The 15,504-nt window shown below is 33.6% G+C and overlaps 1 protein-coding gene across 13 annotated transcripts in view; it reads right to left on the bottom strand.

Moving 5' to 3' along the window:
- The window catches only part of Rabgap1 (RAB GTPase activating protein 1), a 166,582-nt gene that overhangs the window by 85,172 nt on the left and 65,906 nt on the right, over positions 1 to 15,504 (bottom strand). For all 13 annotated transcript variants that reach the window (XM_074051047.1, XM_074051045.1, XM_074051044.1 and 10 more), the window contains one exon: positions 11,857 to 12,007. In XM_074051047.1, coding sequence (XP_073907148.1) covers positions 11,857 to 12,007 — 151 coding nt within the window. The remainder of the gene's footprint in view (positions 1 to 11,856; positions 12,008 to 15,504) is intronic.

Raw genomic sequence — 15,504 nt, forward strand, 5'->3', positions numbered from 1 at the left:
TTATTATCTCCAAAGAGTCAAAGGCTACCTATTGCCCTTCCAATCACCTTGCCCTCCAACAAATCAGGTTACTTACTCTTCTGTATACTTGCCATAAATTTTATTTTTGAACCCCCCACCTATTGAGTGCTTATTGAATGAACAAAAGATTCATCGAACAATGATTTCTGAGAGTTACTATTTTAAAAAGTAAAGAGTACAGGCTTTTCAACTACTTGTGAATTTTGGTATGTAACTTATTCTCATTACATCTCAGCTTCTCTTGAATACAATTAGAGAATTATGCTGATAAAAAAAGATACCACATTGGCCAATAACTTCAAGGAATTAAAAACATAATACAATAAAACTATAAGCTGTTATTATCAGTACAGTAACAGTTCTTTCAGCTTTTTCTATTTTAGTAAAACCACTCTAGGAACTACAATTAAAATATAGGAAACTTTATTAAAAAGGGCAGACAGTCACATGTAGACAAATCAAACAAGCCTTATTTTGTTTTGAACTAAAGAAAAGCATTTTCTTCCAAAGAGAAACATTGTCAGTGACTTGCAGAAGTAAATTTATATCCTCACAAAAATGTAAACATATATTTCTTCAGTTAAATATACATACATACATACATATGTATGTATGTATGTATGTTTTTTAAGGCAGAGTAACCATTTGTGTGTATTTCCTTCCTTGTGGAAGGAAAAAAGAAATCAGTTGTACTTATTGGATGGTGGGATTACAAATGACTTTAAAATTTTTCTTATGTATAGCTTTCTATATACTGTTTTTATAGCAAGGAAGAGAGGGGGAAAAACAGTCAAAATAAGATTGCTGGTAACAACAACAAAAAAAACACTGGCTATAAGATGTCCTCCCATATTGATTTGGCAAGAAAGATGATGCCAGGTTTAAGGTGCCTACTTCAAGGAACTCAATTCTACTTGTTCTGATGCGATTACAGCAACAATTCTTCAGACAGTCTTTGGCATTCAATCTAAATCATAACACCAGTTAAAATTTCTTATAGATACAAGAATATAACAAGATGAACTATATGAACTTGCTAGTGCTTAACCATTTCATTTCAGCTGAGGTGTTTTCTGACCTGTAGAAAAGACATTGATTTGAGGCAACATGATAAAGTAGGTAAAAATAATAAAATGAAATTTAAGAAATGACAGAAGTAACAAGGAAACAAGGCAGAAGAGAAAGGAAACATGAAACAAACCAAAGGAAAATACTTCAAATTATATGTTATTCTCCGAACCCATTCAGAGGCTTAACTTCTATAGATGAAATAAAATCAATGTCAGATATTCAAATTCATAAAGTACAATTCTTAGCATTCTCTATCACTTATTATTTGTAAAAATGAGCTTTAAATATTGACTGATTAACATATTATTTAGTGCAGCTGATGTGGGTTTATTTATATCACTGTCATTCAAAAATGATTAGTGGTATTTTGACTCATTTTCTTCCCTCTCCCACATTTATTCAAACACTAAGCAAGTGCTAAGGATTCTATTGCTAAAATTCTCTCAAATAGTACAGTATTTCCCCTTTCTGTGATTTTACTTTCTGTGGTTTCAGTTGTCTAAGGTCAACTGCAACCTGAAAATATGGAATGAAAAATTCCATATTTTCAGAGAGCCTTTGTTCATATAACTTTTATCAGTGTATTTTATAATTGTTCTTTTTTATATTACTTATTATTTAACCTCTTACTGTGCCTAAATTTAACTTTTATCATAGGTACATAAAGGAAAAAACAGTAAATATAGTGTTTGGTAATCTACAAAGTATCAGATATCTACTGGGGGGTCTTAGAGTGTATTCCCCATCAACTAAGGGGGGGAGGAGGGACACTTTGCTATTACTTCAATCCAAGTTACAATTATCTCTTGTCCAAATTATTAATAAGCTCCATACAATTAATCTTACTCCATTCAAAGCCAGGTAGCTCAAATAATTAAGCTACCTAAAACTAGTAACAAAAACAGTAATTAAGAAGTTATTTATATTTAATATGATCTGCTATGAATTGTACTAAGTATTTTCATGTATTATCCAAGTTCATTCTAACAACCACACAAATAAGGTTCTGTTATTATTCCATTTTACAGATTAGGAAACCAAAGCTTAGGTATATTAAATTGCCCAATGGCAAATAGCTTAAATACAGTAGAATTAAGATTTGAATCAAGACAATCTGCTTTTAGACAGACATACTAATTCACTTTGTATAGTGCACATTGCTGAATGTATGACTTGCCTCCTTAAAATACTTCATCTGGGTTGGGGATATAGCTTTGTGACACAGCATTTGCCCAGCATGTTCAAGGCCCTAGGTTCAAGACCCAGCACTGCAAAAAAAATTAGACTTAAACAAAACAGAATAAAAGGCTTCAATTACATTCTATTGCCAGAAATCGTGATAAATTTTATGATGCGTTTTAAGATTTGGCCCCTCCCTACCTCTCCAGACTTATCTCTATTCATAATCTACAAAATTACCAAGATTTTTCTCACTGTTGAGCACATACTATTCTCTCTGATTTTTAACACCACACTTGCCACCTTACCCAAGCCCAATAGTCACGTCCTGGATAATTTTAGAACAAGAGACCTTTTAGAAAACGTAGGTGAAAAATTCTTCATGTCATCTGGACTGCAGCAATATGTATTCTTTCATCTAAAACGCCCAAGGAATTTTTTTGTGCTTGTTTGTACTTAATTGGCTATTTCTCTCATTATACTGCAAACTCTCTCAAATCAATGAACAGGTTTATCTCATTCAGGGGCATATCCTTAAAGCCAGCACAGGACTGGCACTGAATAAACAAAAGACGCCCAATACAACAAAAGTTCTGTGTTTTAGGCTGAAGATCTTTCAAGTAAAGCCCCAGTATGGTAACTGTTGGATTCAGGTTGGATACATGCTGGGCATCCCTAATTTAAAGTCCAAAGCTCCAAATTTCAAATTTTTTGAGTGCTGACCTCAAAAAGCCTCAAATTTCAGAGCATTTCAGAGTTCAAATTTTCAGAAGATTTGCTCATCCAGTAAAGCTATGCAGGTATTACAAAATCTGGAACCCTCCAAAATCTGAATCACTTCTGATTCCAAGGTTTTTTTTTTTTTTTCCTTTATTGTTGTGCTGGGTGCTGGTACATTGTGGCATTTTCAAAAGTTCTTACAATGTATCAGTTGAATTAAATTCACTCTCTCCACCACTCTCCTTTATTGGCCCCCCCCCTCATTCCTAGAATAGTTTCAACAGGGATCATTTTTGCATTTACATACATATGTAATGTATGTAAACATTTTTGCACTGTATTCACCCTCCTACCCTCTTTTCCTGCCACTTCCCCTCTCCCACTGGTACAATCCCCACCCCTACCCCTGCCAGACCTGTTCTGTCCTCCAGTTCTCTGATTTTATAGATAAAGGTAAAAGCTACACAGGGAGTTTCCTTGTGATATTTCCATTTATATATGTATTATAATTCCAAATGATTCACCTCCTCTATTTTTCTTCATTCTACCTTAGTCCCTTTCTTATGGTGGTTTCAGCCGGCTTAAGATTTCTAAGACAGTATCTCAACCATATTCATCTTCTTAGTTTCCTTCTTTTACCCTACCTCTCTTGTACATGACCTCCCAGTGTTTCATAATATTGCTGCATTTGTATTTAGGTGTATATTCCACATATGAGAGAGAACATGCAGCTTTTGACTTTCTGAGTCTGGCTAACTTTGCTTAAGATGATGTCCTTCAGTTCCATTCATTTACCTGTGAATGACAAAATTTCATTCTTCTTTGTAGCTGAATAAAATTCCATTGTATGTAAATGCCACATTTTCTTAATCTATTTGTCAGTAGTGGATCATCTTGGCTGTTTCCATAGCTTAGCTACTATGAATAGAGCTGCAATAAACATGGGCGTGCAGGTGCTTTTGTAGTAACCTGACTCACATTCCTTTGGGCATATCCCTAGGAGTGGTATTGCTGGATCATATAACAGGTATATTTTTAGTTTTTTGAGGACTCTCCAAAGTGTTTTCCATAGTGGTTGTATTAGCTTACATTCCCACCAGCAGTGTATGAGGGTTCCTTTTCCCCCACATCCTTGCCAAAATTTTTGGATAAAGGAAACTGAATCTATATTAGGCTGGAGCATATGAAATTTTTTGTGAGCTAAAAACTGTCAACTATTGTACAAAAACAATGAAACCTACTGAAAACTGTTGAAAAGGGGGATGGGGTTGGAGGGCGTTAAGAACAAGTAATACAAAGTGGTAGATCACTTGCTCTGCAAAGCTCAAAGCCCTGAGTTCAAATCCCAGTCTCACTGACAGAAAAAAAAAAAAAGAGTAAAAGACCGGGAGAATTTGGTCAAAGTACATTATATGTATGCATGTAAAAACCACAATGAAATCCCTTTGTAATTTGTTACTAATTTTTTTGAAAAACTGAACAATCAGCAATTTTAATAAGGCTAAACCCAGTAAGTTTATATTCTTATAAATCAAGAAACCTTTAGAACTTCCTAGACAGCTAAGACATACAGAGAGATATGAGGACTTAAAATTATTTTCGTAAAAATTTAGAAGGACCGAGCATAGCAATTGTTATGTGGAAACAAACAACACAATTCTAAAGTCTATTCACAACATAATTTACTATAGAAACACACAGGAAGACTACCTAGTTGTGAAATGGAATCATGGCCTGTGTTTTGAAGCAGGACTCATTTGGTATCTAGGGGGAATTGGTTCCAGGACCAATTTGTTGCATAGCAAAATACATAGATGTTCAAGCATCTTAAACATAAAATAATGTATTATTTGTATATAACCCATACAATCTTCTTGTATACTTTAAACCATCTCTAGATTACTTATAATAACTAATACAATATAAATGCTATGCAAATATTTATTATGTTGTACTGTTTAGGCAATAAGAAAAAGAGTCTGTATCTTCAGTAATAAAAGCAACTTTTTGAAAAAATTTCTATCACCAGTTGGTTAAATTTGCAGATATGAATGCATGGATACAGACTCTACAGATTCAGAGGGCTGACAGAATACAATTTTCCAGAATGTTAAACCTTAAATGAAGATTAAACACTTACTTTAGCATTGTCATTTTAAAGAAGAGGAAACTAATGGTCCTAGGTGCAGAACCTCATTTGAGTTCATCAATGCTAGTGACAGAGCTGAGACTACTACTCACTCTTTTTAACTCCATTTCCAATACTCTCATTGCTAAATTGATCCCCTTTTTATTGCAGGGTGTCCACAGGCAGATTCTTATGACTGAGTATCATTCAATTTTTGCCCACTGTAAGTCTACACGATTTTTATTTTAAAAGGAAAAAATGCTTAATTATAAAATTATAACTGGTAAATATTTTTTCAGACTTGTAAAATGTGACTGGGCCTCCAGGGTTTCTTTGGACAAACAACAAGAAATATCAATGTTGGTTATATGGGCTTGCAACTAGTTTAGGATCTGGAAAAAAGCTTGTAATTCACAGCAGAATTTTTTTTTTTTGCGGTACTGGGGTTTGAACTCAGGGTCTACACCTTGAGCCACTCCACCAACCCTTTTTGTGTTAAGTATTTTCGAGATAGGGTCTTGTGAACTATTTGCCCAGGCTGGCTTTGAACCACGATCCTCCTGATCTCTGCCTTCTGAGTAGCTAGGATTACAGGCATGAGCCACCATACCCAGCACAGCAAAATATTCTTACATTGAAGCTGAAAATCACTAGAGAAGACAATGCAAATAAGTTTCAAAAAAGACAAGGACAACTGGATGGAAAGAAGGGGAAACATCAAAATATGTTGCTATTTCATTACTATTTCATTATTAAAAGGATCTATTGTAGAAGCAGCATTGGATTAAATTTCCAATTTAATTAATACTGAATTATTAATACTAAACACTGAATCAAAAGGAACAGAAAGAGACATTAGTACAAAACGTTTACAAAAAAAAAACAAAAAAAAAAAGAAGGGTCTGAGGAAAGCCCTTTTTCCTCAGTTTGTTGTTTGGAAGCTGCAAACAATAAAGTTGCTTCCTCTTCCCTTCATTCTCAATTCCAACCTTGGATCAAACAGCCGTAGAAATTATAGGCAACTGGGGAAAAAAGAGGCCACAAGACTCTTCCAAATCTGGTCAAAGGCAAAACAGAACAGAAACCAAAGAATCGAGGGCACTTGTTCTGTAGAAATTTGTTCCCTGAAGCCAAAGGTAAATAGTTAACATTGAGAAGTCTCAAATTAAAGAAAACCATATTAATGAATATCAGGTGCTGAAAAAGCTCTTGGCAAAATTCAGTAGATGTTCTTAATAAAAATTCCAACCCACAAATTAAACCACTTAAATAAAATAAAAATTATTTATGGAAAAACAGCATGCTTTCCAAAAGTCTGAAAAACTAAAATCAACTTAATGAAAACTAGGGATTAGAGAGGATACTAGTTATCTCCAAAATCATTTAAAACTACCTCAATGTTTCTATTTTACGTAAAAAGAAAACTTAGTAGCACACACACCAAGAGTATTACTGTACAAATGAAAATCTCAAAAGAACCTTGTCAAAATATCAAATGTTCAGAAGACTTGTCAAAATATCAAAAGTTAGATGGACAGAAAATTTAAAAATCAATGATGTTTCTCTCTTGTAGCAACTGGAAAGAAATTCCATTTGCTATAGGAAGAATACTTTAAGGTGATTCTCAGAAATACATTAAACTCCAAAAAAGCATAAAAGTGATGAGGGCAACTATGAAGTCTTCAATAGATAAAAATAAGAACTGAACAAGTAGAAAGATATCTCCTTTTCTTAGATGATATAATATCAATTTTAAATTTATACCCTCATTTAATATGTAAATTAAACATAACTCAAATTAGAACTCCTATATAACCTTATAGTGTGGCAGTGGTAGTGAGACTGAATACTTTCTTTCTTTTTTTTTTTTTTGTGGTACTAGAACTTGAACCCTGAGCCTGTACCTTGAGCCACTTCACCAGCCCTTTTTTATGATAGATTTCTTTTGAGATAGGGGTCTCATAAACTATTTGCCCAGATTGGTTTTGAAACACGATCCTCCTGATCTCTGCCTCCTGAGTAGTTTAGGATTACAGTCATGAGCCACTGGTGTGTGGCTGGATAAGTTTTTTTTTTTTTTTTTTGATTTTTATAGGAGGGCAAATTTGCATGAATAGTCAAGTATGTATTAAGAAACACTGAGAAAAGACTTGCTTTACCAGATACCAGAACATAATTCAAAGCCTCTTCAATCAAAACAGTTTGGGATAGGGATAAGCAAACAGATCAGTAACAGAACAATTCAATATATATGAGAATTTACAATATGACAAAGATGGTAGGGCAATTCAGTAGGAAAACAGGAGAAATCCAACTGGTTATCCATCTGGAACAAAGTTAAAATTGGATCCCTATCCTTTGCTATGTGCAAAAATAAGTGCCAGATGGATTAAAAACACAAAAATTAGCATACGCAATAAAAATCTTGAAAACTACATTTACAAAATCTAGAGACAGGCAAGATATTAAATAATTTTCTACATGAAAAACTGTCAGGCATGAAACCATAAGAGAGTCAATAAAAGTTACAGCTTTCGGACTTGAGGCATGGCTCAAGTGGTAGAGTGCTTTTCCAAGTGCAAAGCCCTGAGTTCAAACGGGAGTACCACAAAAAGAAAAACAACACTTCCCCCGCCCAAATACAGCTTTAAGTCAAGATATTTATAATGCTGGTACAAAGGACTAATACACAGAATATGTACAGAATGCTTAGAAACTGACCTTTTAAATAGAAAAATGTACAAAGAACATGAAGAAGTCATTCAGAGAAGAACAAATCATATTTACTGGCAGTCAGGGAACTGCAAACAAAAGATATGTTGGCATAGCTTACATCCACTGATAGGAAAAAAAGTCAAATAATAATGATAACTAAAACTGATTAGGATTTGGGTCAACAGTTACTTTGCTGGTAGAATTGGAAACTGGCACAATTCTTCTAGAGAACTAAACTCGAAATAAGTCAATTAGATAGTTAAAAAGATCATGCTACTGTTTGATCCCGTAATCATGCTTCCTGAGACTCTATCCATAAAACTCAAACATCTATAATGTCTGTAGGGACATTTAGTAACATACAGTTTAAAGGCTAAAAATCAGAATATAAGTAAAGGCCTGCCAATAGGAAAATGATTAAATAAAAGAACACACCTAAAAATAAGCAAAATATGCTGGGTGCTGGTGGCTCAGGCCTGCAACTCTAGCTACTTGGGAGGAGACTGAGATCAGGAAGACTGTGGTTTTAAGCCAGCCCAGGCTAATAGTCTGCAATGCCCCATCTCTAAATTAACCACGGTAAAATGGACTGGAGGGATGACTTAAGTGGTAGAGATTCTGCTTTGCAAGTAGGGAGCCCTGAGTCCAAACCCTAGTCTCACCATAAAAAAACAAAAAACTAAATAAATGTGTACATAATCATATTTACATTTATGTGATTCCATGAAATTATAAATGTGTACATTTCTGTATAATGAAGTTTTTACTATGTTCTAAGGATTAACAACTAGGATAATGGAAAAGAACCATTTTTGGAGTCAGTCCTGAGATAGAAATCCTACCTCTACTATTTACTTAATTAGTGGAGTGAATCTAAGTATATTGTTAAGCTCTCCCTGGGTGAAGGGGTGGCTGTTAATGTTTCTTCATTTCTGAAATGGAAATACTAATTGCCACTTCACAGGGATTTTATTAGGACTAAAGAGATGCTGGATATAAAGTGCTTTACCTAGTATCCAAATCCAGTAACTTTTTTTTCCTTTTTTTGTGGAATTGGGATTTGAACTCACAACTTTATGGTTGCAAAGCAGACACTCTTTGAGGTGAGCTACACCTCCCTTTGCATAGCATCTGACACATATTAACTGCTCAAAAAAGCTGGCTATTATTATTGTTATATTGTTTCCTTCCTGAATCCCTACTGAGATGAAAACACAAGTTTTCACTTTCAAAAGGAAAATGGGGAAAACAGTGACTCCAAACTAACTTCGCTGCTTATAGAAACAAGCAGTGAATATGTGATGTAGTCTACATTTTAAAGGTCATTTGACCTTAGATTACATTTGATCCCTAGAACTAAAGGAAAAAAAAAAATATATATATATATATAGGAAAATGCCCTATATGCACCCCTCACAAGGCATGCTCGAAAACTACAGCAAGATGATAAAGACAAAGATATTCATCCAGTTTTTTGTTTTACTTTGTTTTTTGCCAAATTAAGTTTTTTGGTTTTTACTCTAAAAATCAAATAATTCTTTCCTTCTTTCCTACTTTAAATTTAGTCTGTGAAGAAGTTACTACAAAAAAGAAAATCTCTACAATAGTATCACATGTAAGATTTCAGAACACAAAGCACGTATCTGACAAAGGCAGTATATCCAGAAAATGTTCTAGAAATTAGTAATACGTATGGATAATGTAAATACTGTCTACATATGGATAACATGTATAAATACTACTACAGTTGCAATAATATTCACAGTAACTTTATTTATTATAGCTAAAACTGGACCAAAAGATTTTTTTTAAAGTGTAGTTTATTCACAAAAATAGCTTCAGCAATTAAAAAAAAATTTTAAATGAACTACTGATACAATACCAAAATGGGTGAGTATAAATAAGTTAGATGTAAGCAAGTATATACTGTACTATTTAACTACATTTTAACAAAGTTCAAAACAAAATAATTTAAAGGCTGGGTATGGTGGTGCGTGCCTATCATCCCAGCTATGGTGGAAAGTATAAAATAGGAGGACTGTGGTCCAGGCCAGACTGAGTAAAAAGCAAGACCCAATCTCCAAAATAACCAGAACAAAAATGGCTGGAGGCATGGCTCAAGTGGTAGAGTGCCTGCCTTGCAAGTATGAAGCCCTGAATTCAAACCCCGTACTACAAAAAAGAGTCAGCTACCAATCCCATACCATGATATCTATTATTTCCAGAAAGACACAAAAGAAAATCAACATTAACATACATCACATACCTCCGTGTTGTTTTTTAAAAAAAAAAAACAGCATTCACCAATATTATGATTTAAATACTATGATTTAAATACTTTGCATTTTCTGATCACCTACCAGCATTTTAAACTGAAAACCTTCTATGGCTCTAGCTAAATGCATAACTTTAAAGTGCACATCACCAATGTACACAGACCATCGATTCAATGTCAGATTTTGTTAACAGATGGTCTTCTACATATATAACTACCAGGTTCCTTTTCTAGAGAAAGATGTCACCATTTCCATGGAACCAGACAAACAGAATCCAAAAGATCATAGGTATTTCATGTCTTAACTTATCTGTATGAAACAGCCTTTAAACTCAAAAGTCTTGAGTTTAAAGTAATAAAGCTCTTCAATCATTTTTGCCCACACATTTCAAAGGACTTCAAAAGCAGATCTAGAAAAGCAATGTCACAAACCCAACATATGGCTTTAAGAAAAATTAAAAATGTTCCACTGCTAGTTGTATGTATTATAAAACGTTCTTCTAGGCCTCCACTCATACCAGAGTACAATGCTCTTCCTATCCTTCCATGTCTAGAGAACGTTTATCTGGAACCCAGTTCAAATGGATTTCTGGTAAAGATTCCCGTTTTCCCAGGTTAAATTAATCACGCCTTTTTCATGATTCTCATTTTGCTTTTTCAGACACATTCTATCACGTGACAGGTACTTGCTCTTATGTTTGACCTCCTAGTTCCAGCACTGTGGTTGTAATATGCATTCAATGGATGCTACTTAAACAACTATATCAACTTAATGGAAGGAATAAGCATCACCACTTCTTAAAACAAAGAACATCTGTCTAGGATTAAGATGATGAGAAGGAACACTAATATTCTGAGGACATTAAAGTCATATTTTCTAGTGAGGAAAAGTCCTATCTTATGTGTAAATGTTATTCACATAAGATATTTTTGTATTAAATAACAGCTTTATGAAGATATGATTCATCCCTAATAAGGTTTTAATATTTTCTTCAAAAAGGTATCACCTTTTGTCACATTGAAAAATTCTCAAATATTCTTAAGGCCTATGAGCAACATCCATTCATAACTCAGGTTTTGGATTTGCCTATCACTGGATAAGCTGCTTCCTAATAAACTCTTTCAGAACTTGAGAATCATAAACAAAATCCAGTAGCATGGGCACACAAAGACACAAAACACTGCTTAACCTTGCAGAAAACTACTTTGAAATCCTTGTATGCTATTCAAGGAATAGTTTTTCTTGCTGTATTTGCAAAACTTTGAAGAATACCTCGAAGAATACCTTGAGAAGGGGATACTGTAAAAATAAGGACTTTTCATTTTATAGGTATGAACTAAAAGAGAATGTGGTTTAAGACTGCAAAATTATTTTCTTAGAATTGCAGAAACTAAATCTAGGCCTCCTCTACCAAGAGCAGATTTCTATGACATGTGACATGAGTTAAAATAAACTAAAGAACATTTTTACACACTTCATAGTTCAAGTGCGCTAACTAAAAATTTAATTATAGTCAGAAAAGATTAAGATGTTTTCAATGGGCTAGGAGACATCAATCAAGGAAGAAAACCTTGTACCTTCTTTGTGGCACAAAAAAAAAACATCTCTGGGCTAGACGTATAATAGTTCTGTTCTTATTTTAAATAAATTATAAAAGAAATTCTTGGATGTTGAATAACCACAATGACTTTCAACACAAAACTCTAAAATGATTAATAGTAACGAGGAACTATTATTGTTCCTTACCTTTGTGATAAGAATTCGGTATTTTTCTACCAGGTGGTCATTGTTGTGACAGCCTGCTAGAAGCTGCCACACTTCTCCTCGAAGAGCTTCAGGGACACCATTTCTCACTAAGGACGACAACTGCTTAGGTCTCACACTCAAGTTGAGATGCCTAAAAATAAAGCCATAACGCATTAGTTTATAAAAAGAAGATTCTCTAAAAAGTTATTTTTATGAAAACTAAACTAAATGATTTACAAAGACTTGATAAGATAACATAATAACATACAGTGCTATTGGATTAGGTGTGGTCAAGGTAACTATGTGAGACTGGGTGGAGGAAAGAACAAAAATTTATACAGATTCTGCAAACTGCTTCCTAAGTATCTTTACATTATTATTTTAAAAAAAGGGAGAACTGAAAAATCACAGATGGTGCATTTTGGTTGTGACCTATATAAAAAAACATAAAGCAAAATTTCAATTTGTGGACACAGAGTCAAAGATAAGAGTTTGGTCCTACATCAAAATTGACAAATGAACTGCATATTTATATGCGTTAGATTAAATCAAAACATTAAAATGAAATCTCATTAATATATGATCACTCAGAAATAAAATAAAAACATTGAAAAAAACATTTCAATTATGTTTTTAGGAGTTTTTATATCTTTCTTCAAGTAACTTCTCTGAATATCTGTGGTGGCTAAGAAGTTTCTACTGTACCACTGAAATATCAAACCAAGTTACTGAAGTATTTGGGTTTCATTTATCTCTATAATGAAGAAAATAAAACTTGTCTTCAAATGTTGGTATAAATCTTTCAAGTGCTTTTGTATATAGTATCTTATTTGATCCTGTAACAATCAGCGAGGTAGACATTGTATCTTCAGTTTTATATATGGAGAAGGAAGGCCAGAGATCAGTTAATTTACTGTGGTAGTTTTCAAACTCTTAAAACTAATAAATGCTCTACGTTATAGATCCTTTGTGATTCTGAGAGTCACTATTACTAAGTCAATAAATCATGAACCTGACACAGAAAAGCTCCAGAAACTACCAGATTGAAGCAAAAGTCATTAACATCAAAGAACCACTATCAAATTATAAAAAGGCTTGAGACTTCTCTCATGTTTCCAGAATTCTATGAGAGTAATGCAAATTTACTCTCATAGAATGAGAAAATTTAAAAAATGATTAGTTCTATGATACCATACCCTAATGTGAAAGCTATGGACAATTTAATACAGTTTTTCCACTTGTTTAAATAAATTTAATTATGTAAAAGTTGAGTTGCCAGCAAAAAAGAAAAAAAAGTAGATCTGTTAATTAATTCAAGGGTTGGTACACTATGACTCCTTGATCAAACACGTCCCACCACCTTTTGTTGTGAATGAACTTTTATTGAAACATAGCTATGCTTACTTGTTTAGATACTGTTTATGACTGTTTTGTACTGTAGCAGCAGAGTAGTTGTGACAGAATATTATTGGCCACAAAGTCTAAAATACTCACCAACTGGCCCTTCACAGAAGAAGTTTCCTAACCCTCTTAATTTATACTGATAAAATTTTCAGAATAATTAATAACATTAACTTTATACATTCAGCATTCTGTTTTATACTGGGAACACTAGATCTCTTAGGAGTCACATTAAAAAGAACAACTTGAGAGAATTATACTCAAGCACACTAATGCCACTACTAAAATTTAATAGAGAGTTAAATAGCCAGCTTCAGGATCAGACTAGCTGTGTTAAAAATTCTGGCTCTGGATCAGGGTGCCATTGGCTCATGCCTACAATCCTAGCTACTTGGGAGGCTGAGGTAGGGAGGATCACAGTTCAAGGCCAGCCCAGGCAAATAGTTCATGAGACCCCCATCTCCAAAATGGACTGGAGGCATGGCTCAAGCAGTAGAATGCCTGCTTTGCAAGTTTGTAAGCTTGAGGCCATGAGTTCAAACTCCAGTCCCACAAAAAAAAAAAAATCTGGCTCTGCCAGTTTACTAATTAGAATGGCTTAACCTATGAGCCATTTTCCTCATTTGTGAATACGAGTTCATACAGCTGTTAGAGTTGAAATATAGCATATAATTTGGCATAGTACCTAGCATATGGCAAATTCATTAGTTTTTATTATGATTACTACAACTACAATCATGACATCTATTGTTATTATTATTAATCTATAATCCTGAATGGTAGTTTTATAGACTACTATTTTCTAAATGAAAAAATGGACTCAGAAGAGTTAATTGACTTGCCTAAGACCATATAGCTTAGAAGTAGAATAGGCAAGATATGAGGAGAGATCTATTTTCCAGGATCTAAAATTCTGTGGTATTATGATGATTCCTACCCACAGAACAAATAGGATGGGGAAAATAATGATGAAATGAATAAAGGTCTATTATATTATTTCTGAAGACAAGACTAAAACAAACAACAATAGTTGAAGCAACCTGAGGGCAATAGAGACAGATGGAAATTTATTAATATATTTGAGGGAATGGGAGGACACAGTTGATATCAAACAATTTGTTTGATAACAAAGCAAATTCTAAGCCATTACATACAGTGCTGGTAGGTTCATCTAATAAAATCTAATTCTAGAATCGAAATACTATACCAGATGGTTTTAAACATACTATTATAAAACCGTATCAAAGATTTTAAATTATAGTTCTGTTTTAGAGCAGAAACCTCCTATACCGATGAAATTCTTCAGTAGCAGTCAAATGCTTCAAAATTCAATGAACTGAAAATATAATTATGACAAAACAATCAGTAGTTTTGTCTCCTGATTGTAAAGAAATATAAAAATATGTCAGAAAACTATTCCCATAGGGTCCTTTGCAGAGTTCATGTATTAAAACCACTTAAAGACAAACCATGCTTTGGTTAGACTTTTTCTCTTGTACACATCTGACATTTCCCAATGCACACAGTGTTTTGCCAAAAATGTATAGTACTGGGAGTGTAATACAACATATGATGCTATTTGTAGTCCTATCCCTTAAGGGCATGAAATAATTTTTTTCAATGACAATTCACAACTTTACTAAGAATAGAGCAAAAAATCTCAACAGTTAAAACTTCTGAGAAAAATGAAACCCCAAAGTAACAGGTCCATAGGGAGGTTAAATGACAACCCTAATAACCATTTTTATTTTCAGTACTGGGGAGTGAATTCAGGGCCTCAAGCATGCCAGACAAATGATCTACTACTGACATACATTCCCATCCCAAACCATCTCTTGAGATAATGAGAAATTCCTGAGTTTCACACATATTAACAGGAAAAGTAATCAAGCAAGAAGGTAACGTATACTGCATTTGTGACACTCTGTTCGGCCATTCTAGATACTTATCACAGATGAGGAAAAATCACAGATGAGGAAAAATACTATGGCTCTACACACTAAGTGAACATCCCCTAAACTTCTCTGATAATTGGGTATTATCTTAACCAGTCGGTAGCTCCTAACCTCTTCAATATAAAGGACCTCTTTTTTTCTTTACTCTGCCCAGGTATTCCATGTTTGGATTAAATATTTTCTCTAGCAATAAGGATTTATTAGGTTTTTGATATTCTGAGAACTCAACTATTATCCTTATAAACATATAAAAAGAGACATATATAAGTGCAAACCTCATACATAAGTTTAG

The sequence above is a fragment of the Castor canadensis genome, chromosome 13, assembly GCF_047511655.1.
Source record: "Castor canadensis chromosome 13, mCasCan1.hap1v2, whole genome shotgun sequence".
NCBI lineage: Eukaryota > Metazoa > Chordata > Mammalia > Rodentia > Castoridae > Castor > Castor canadensis.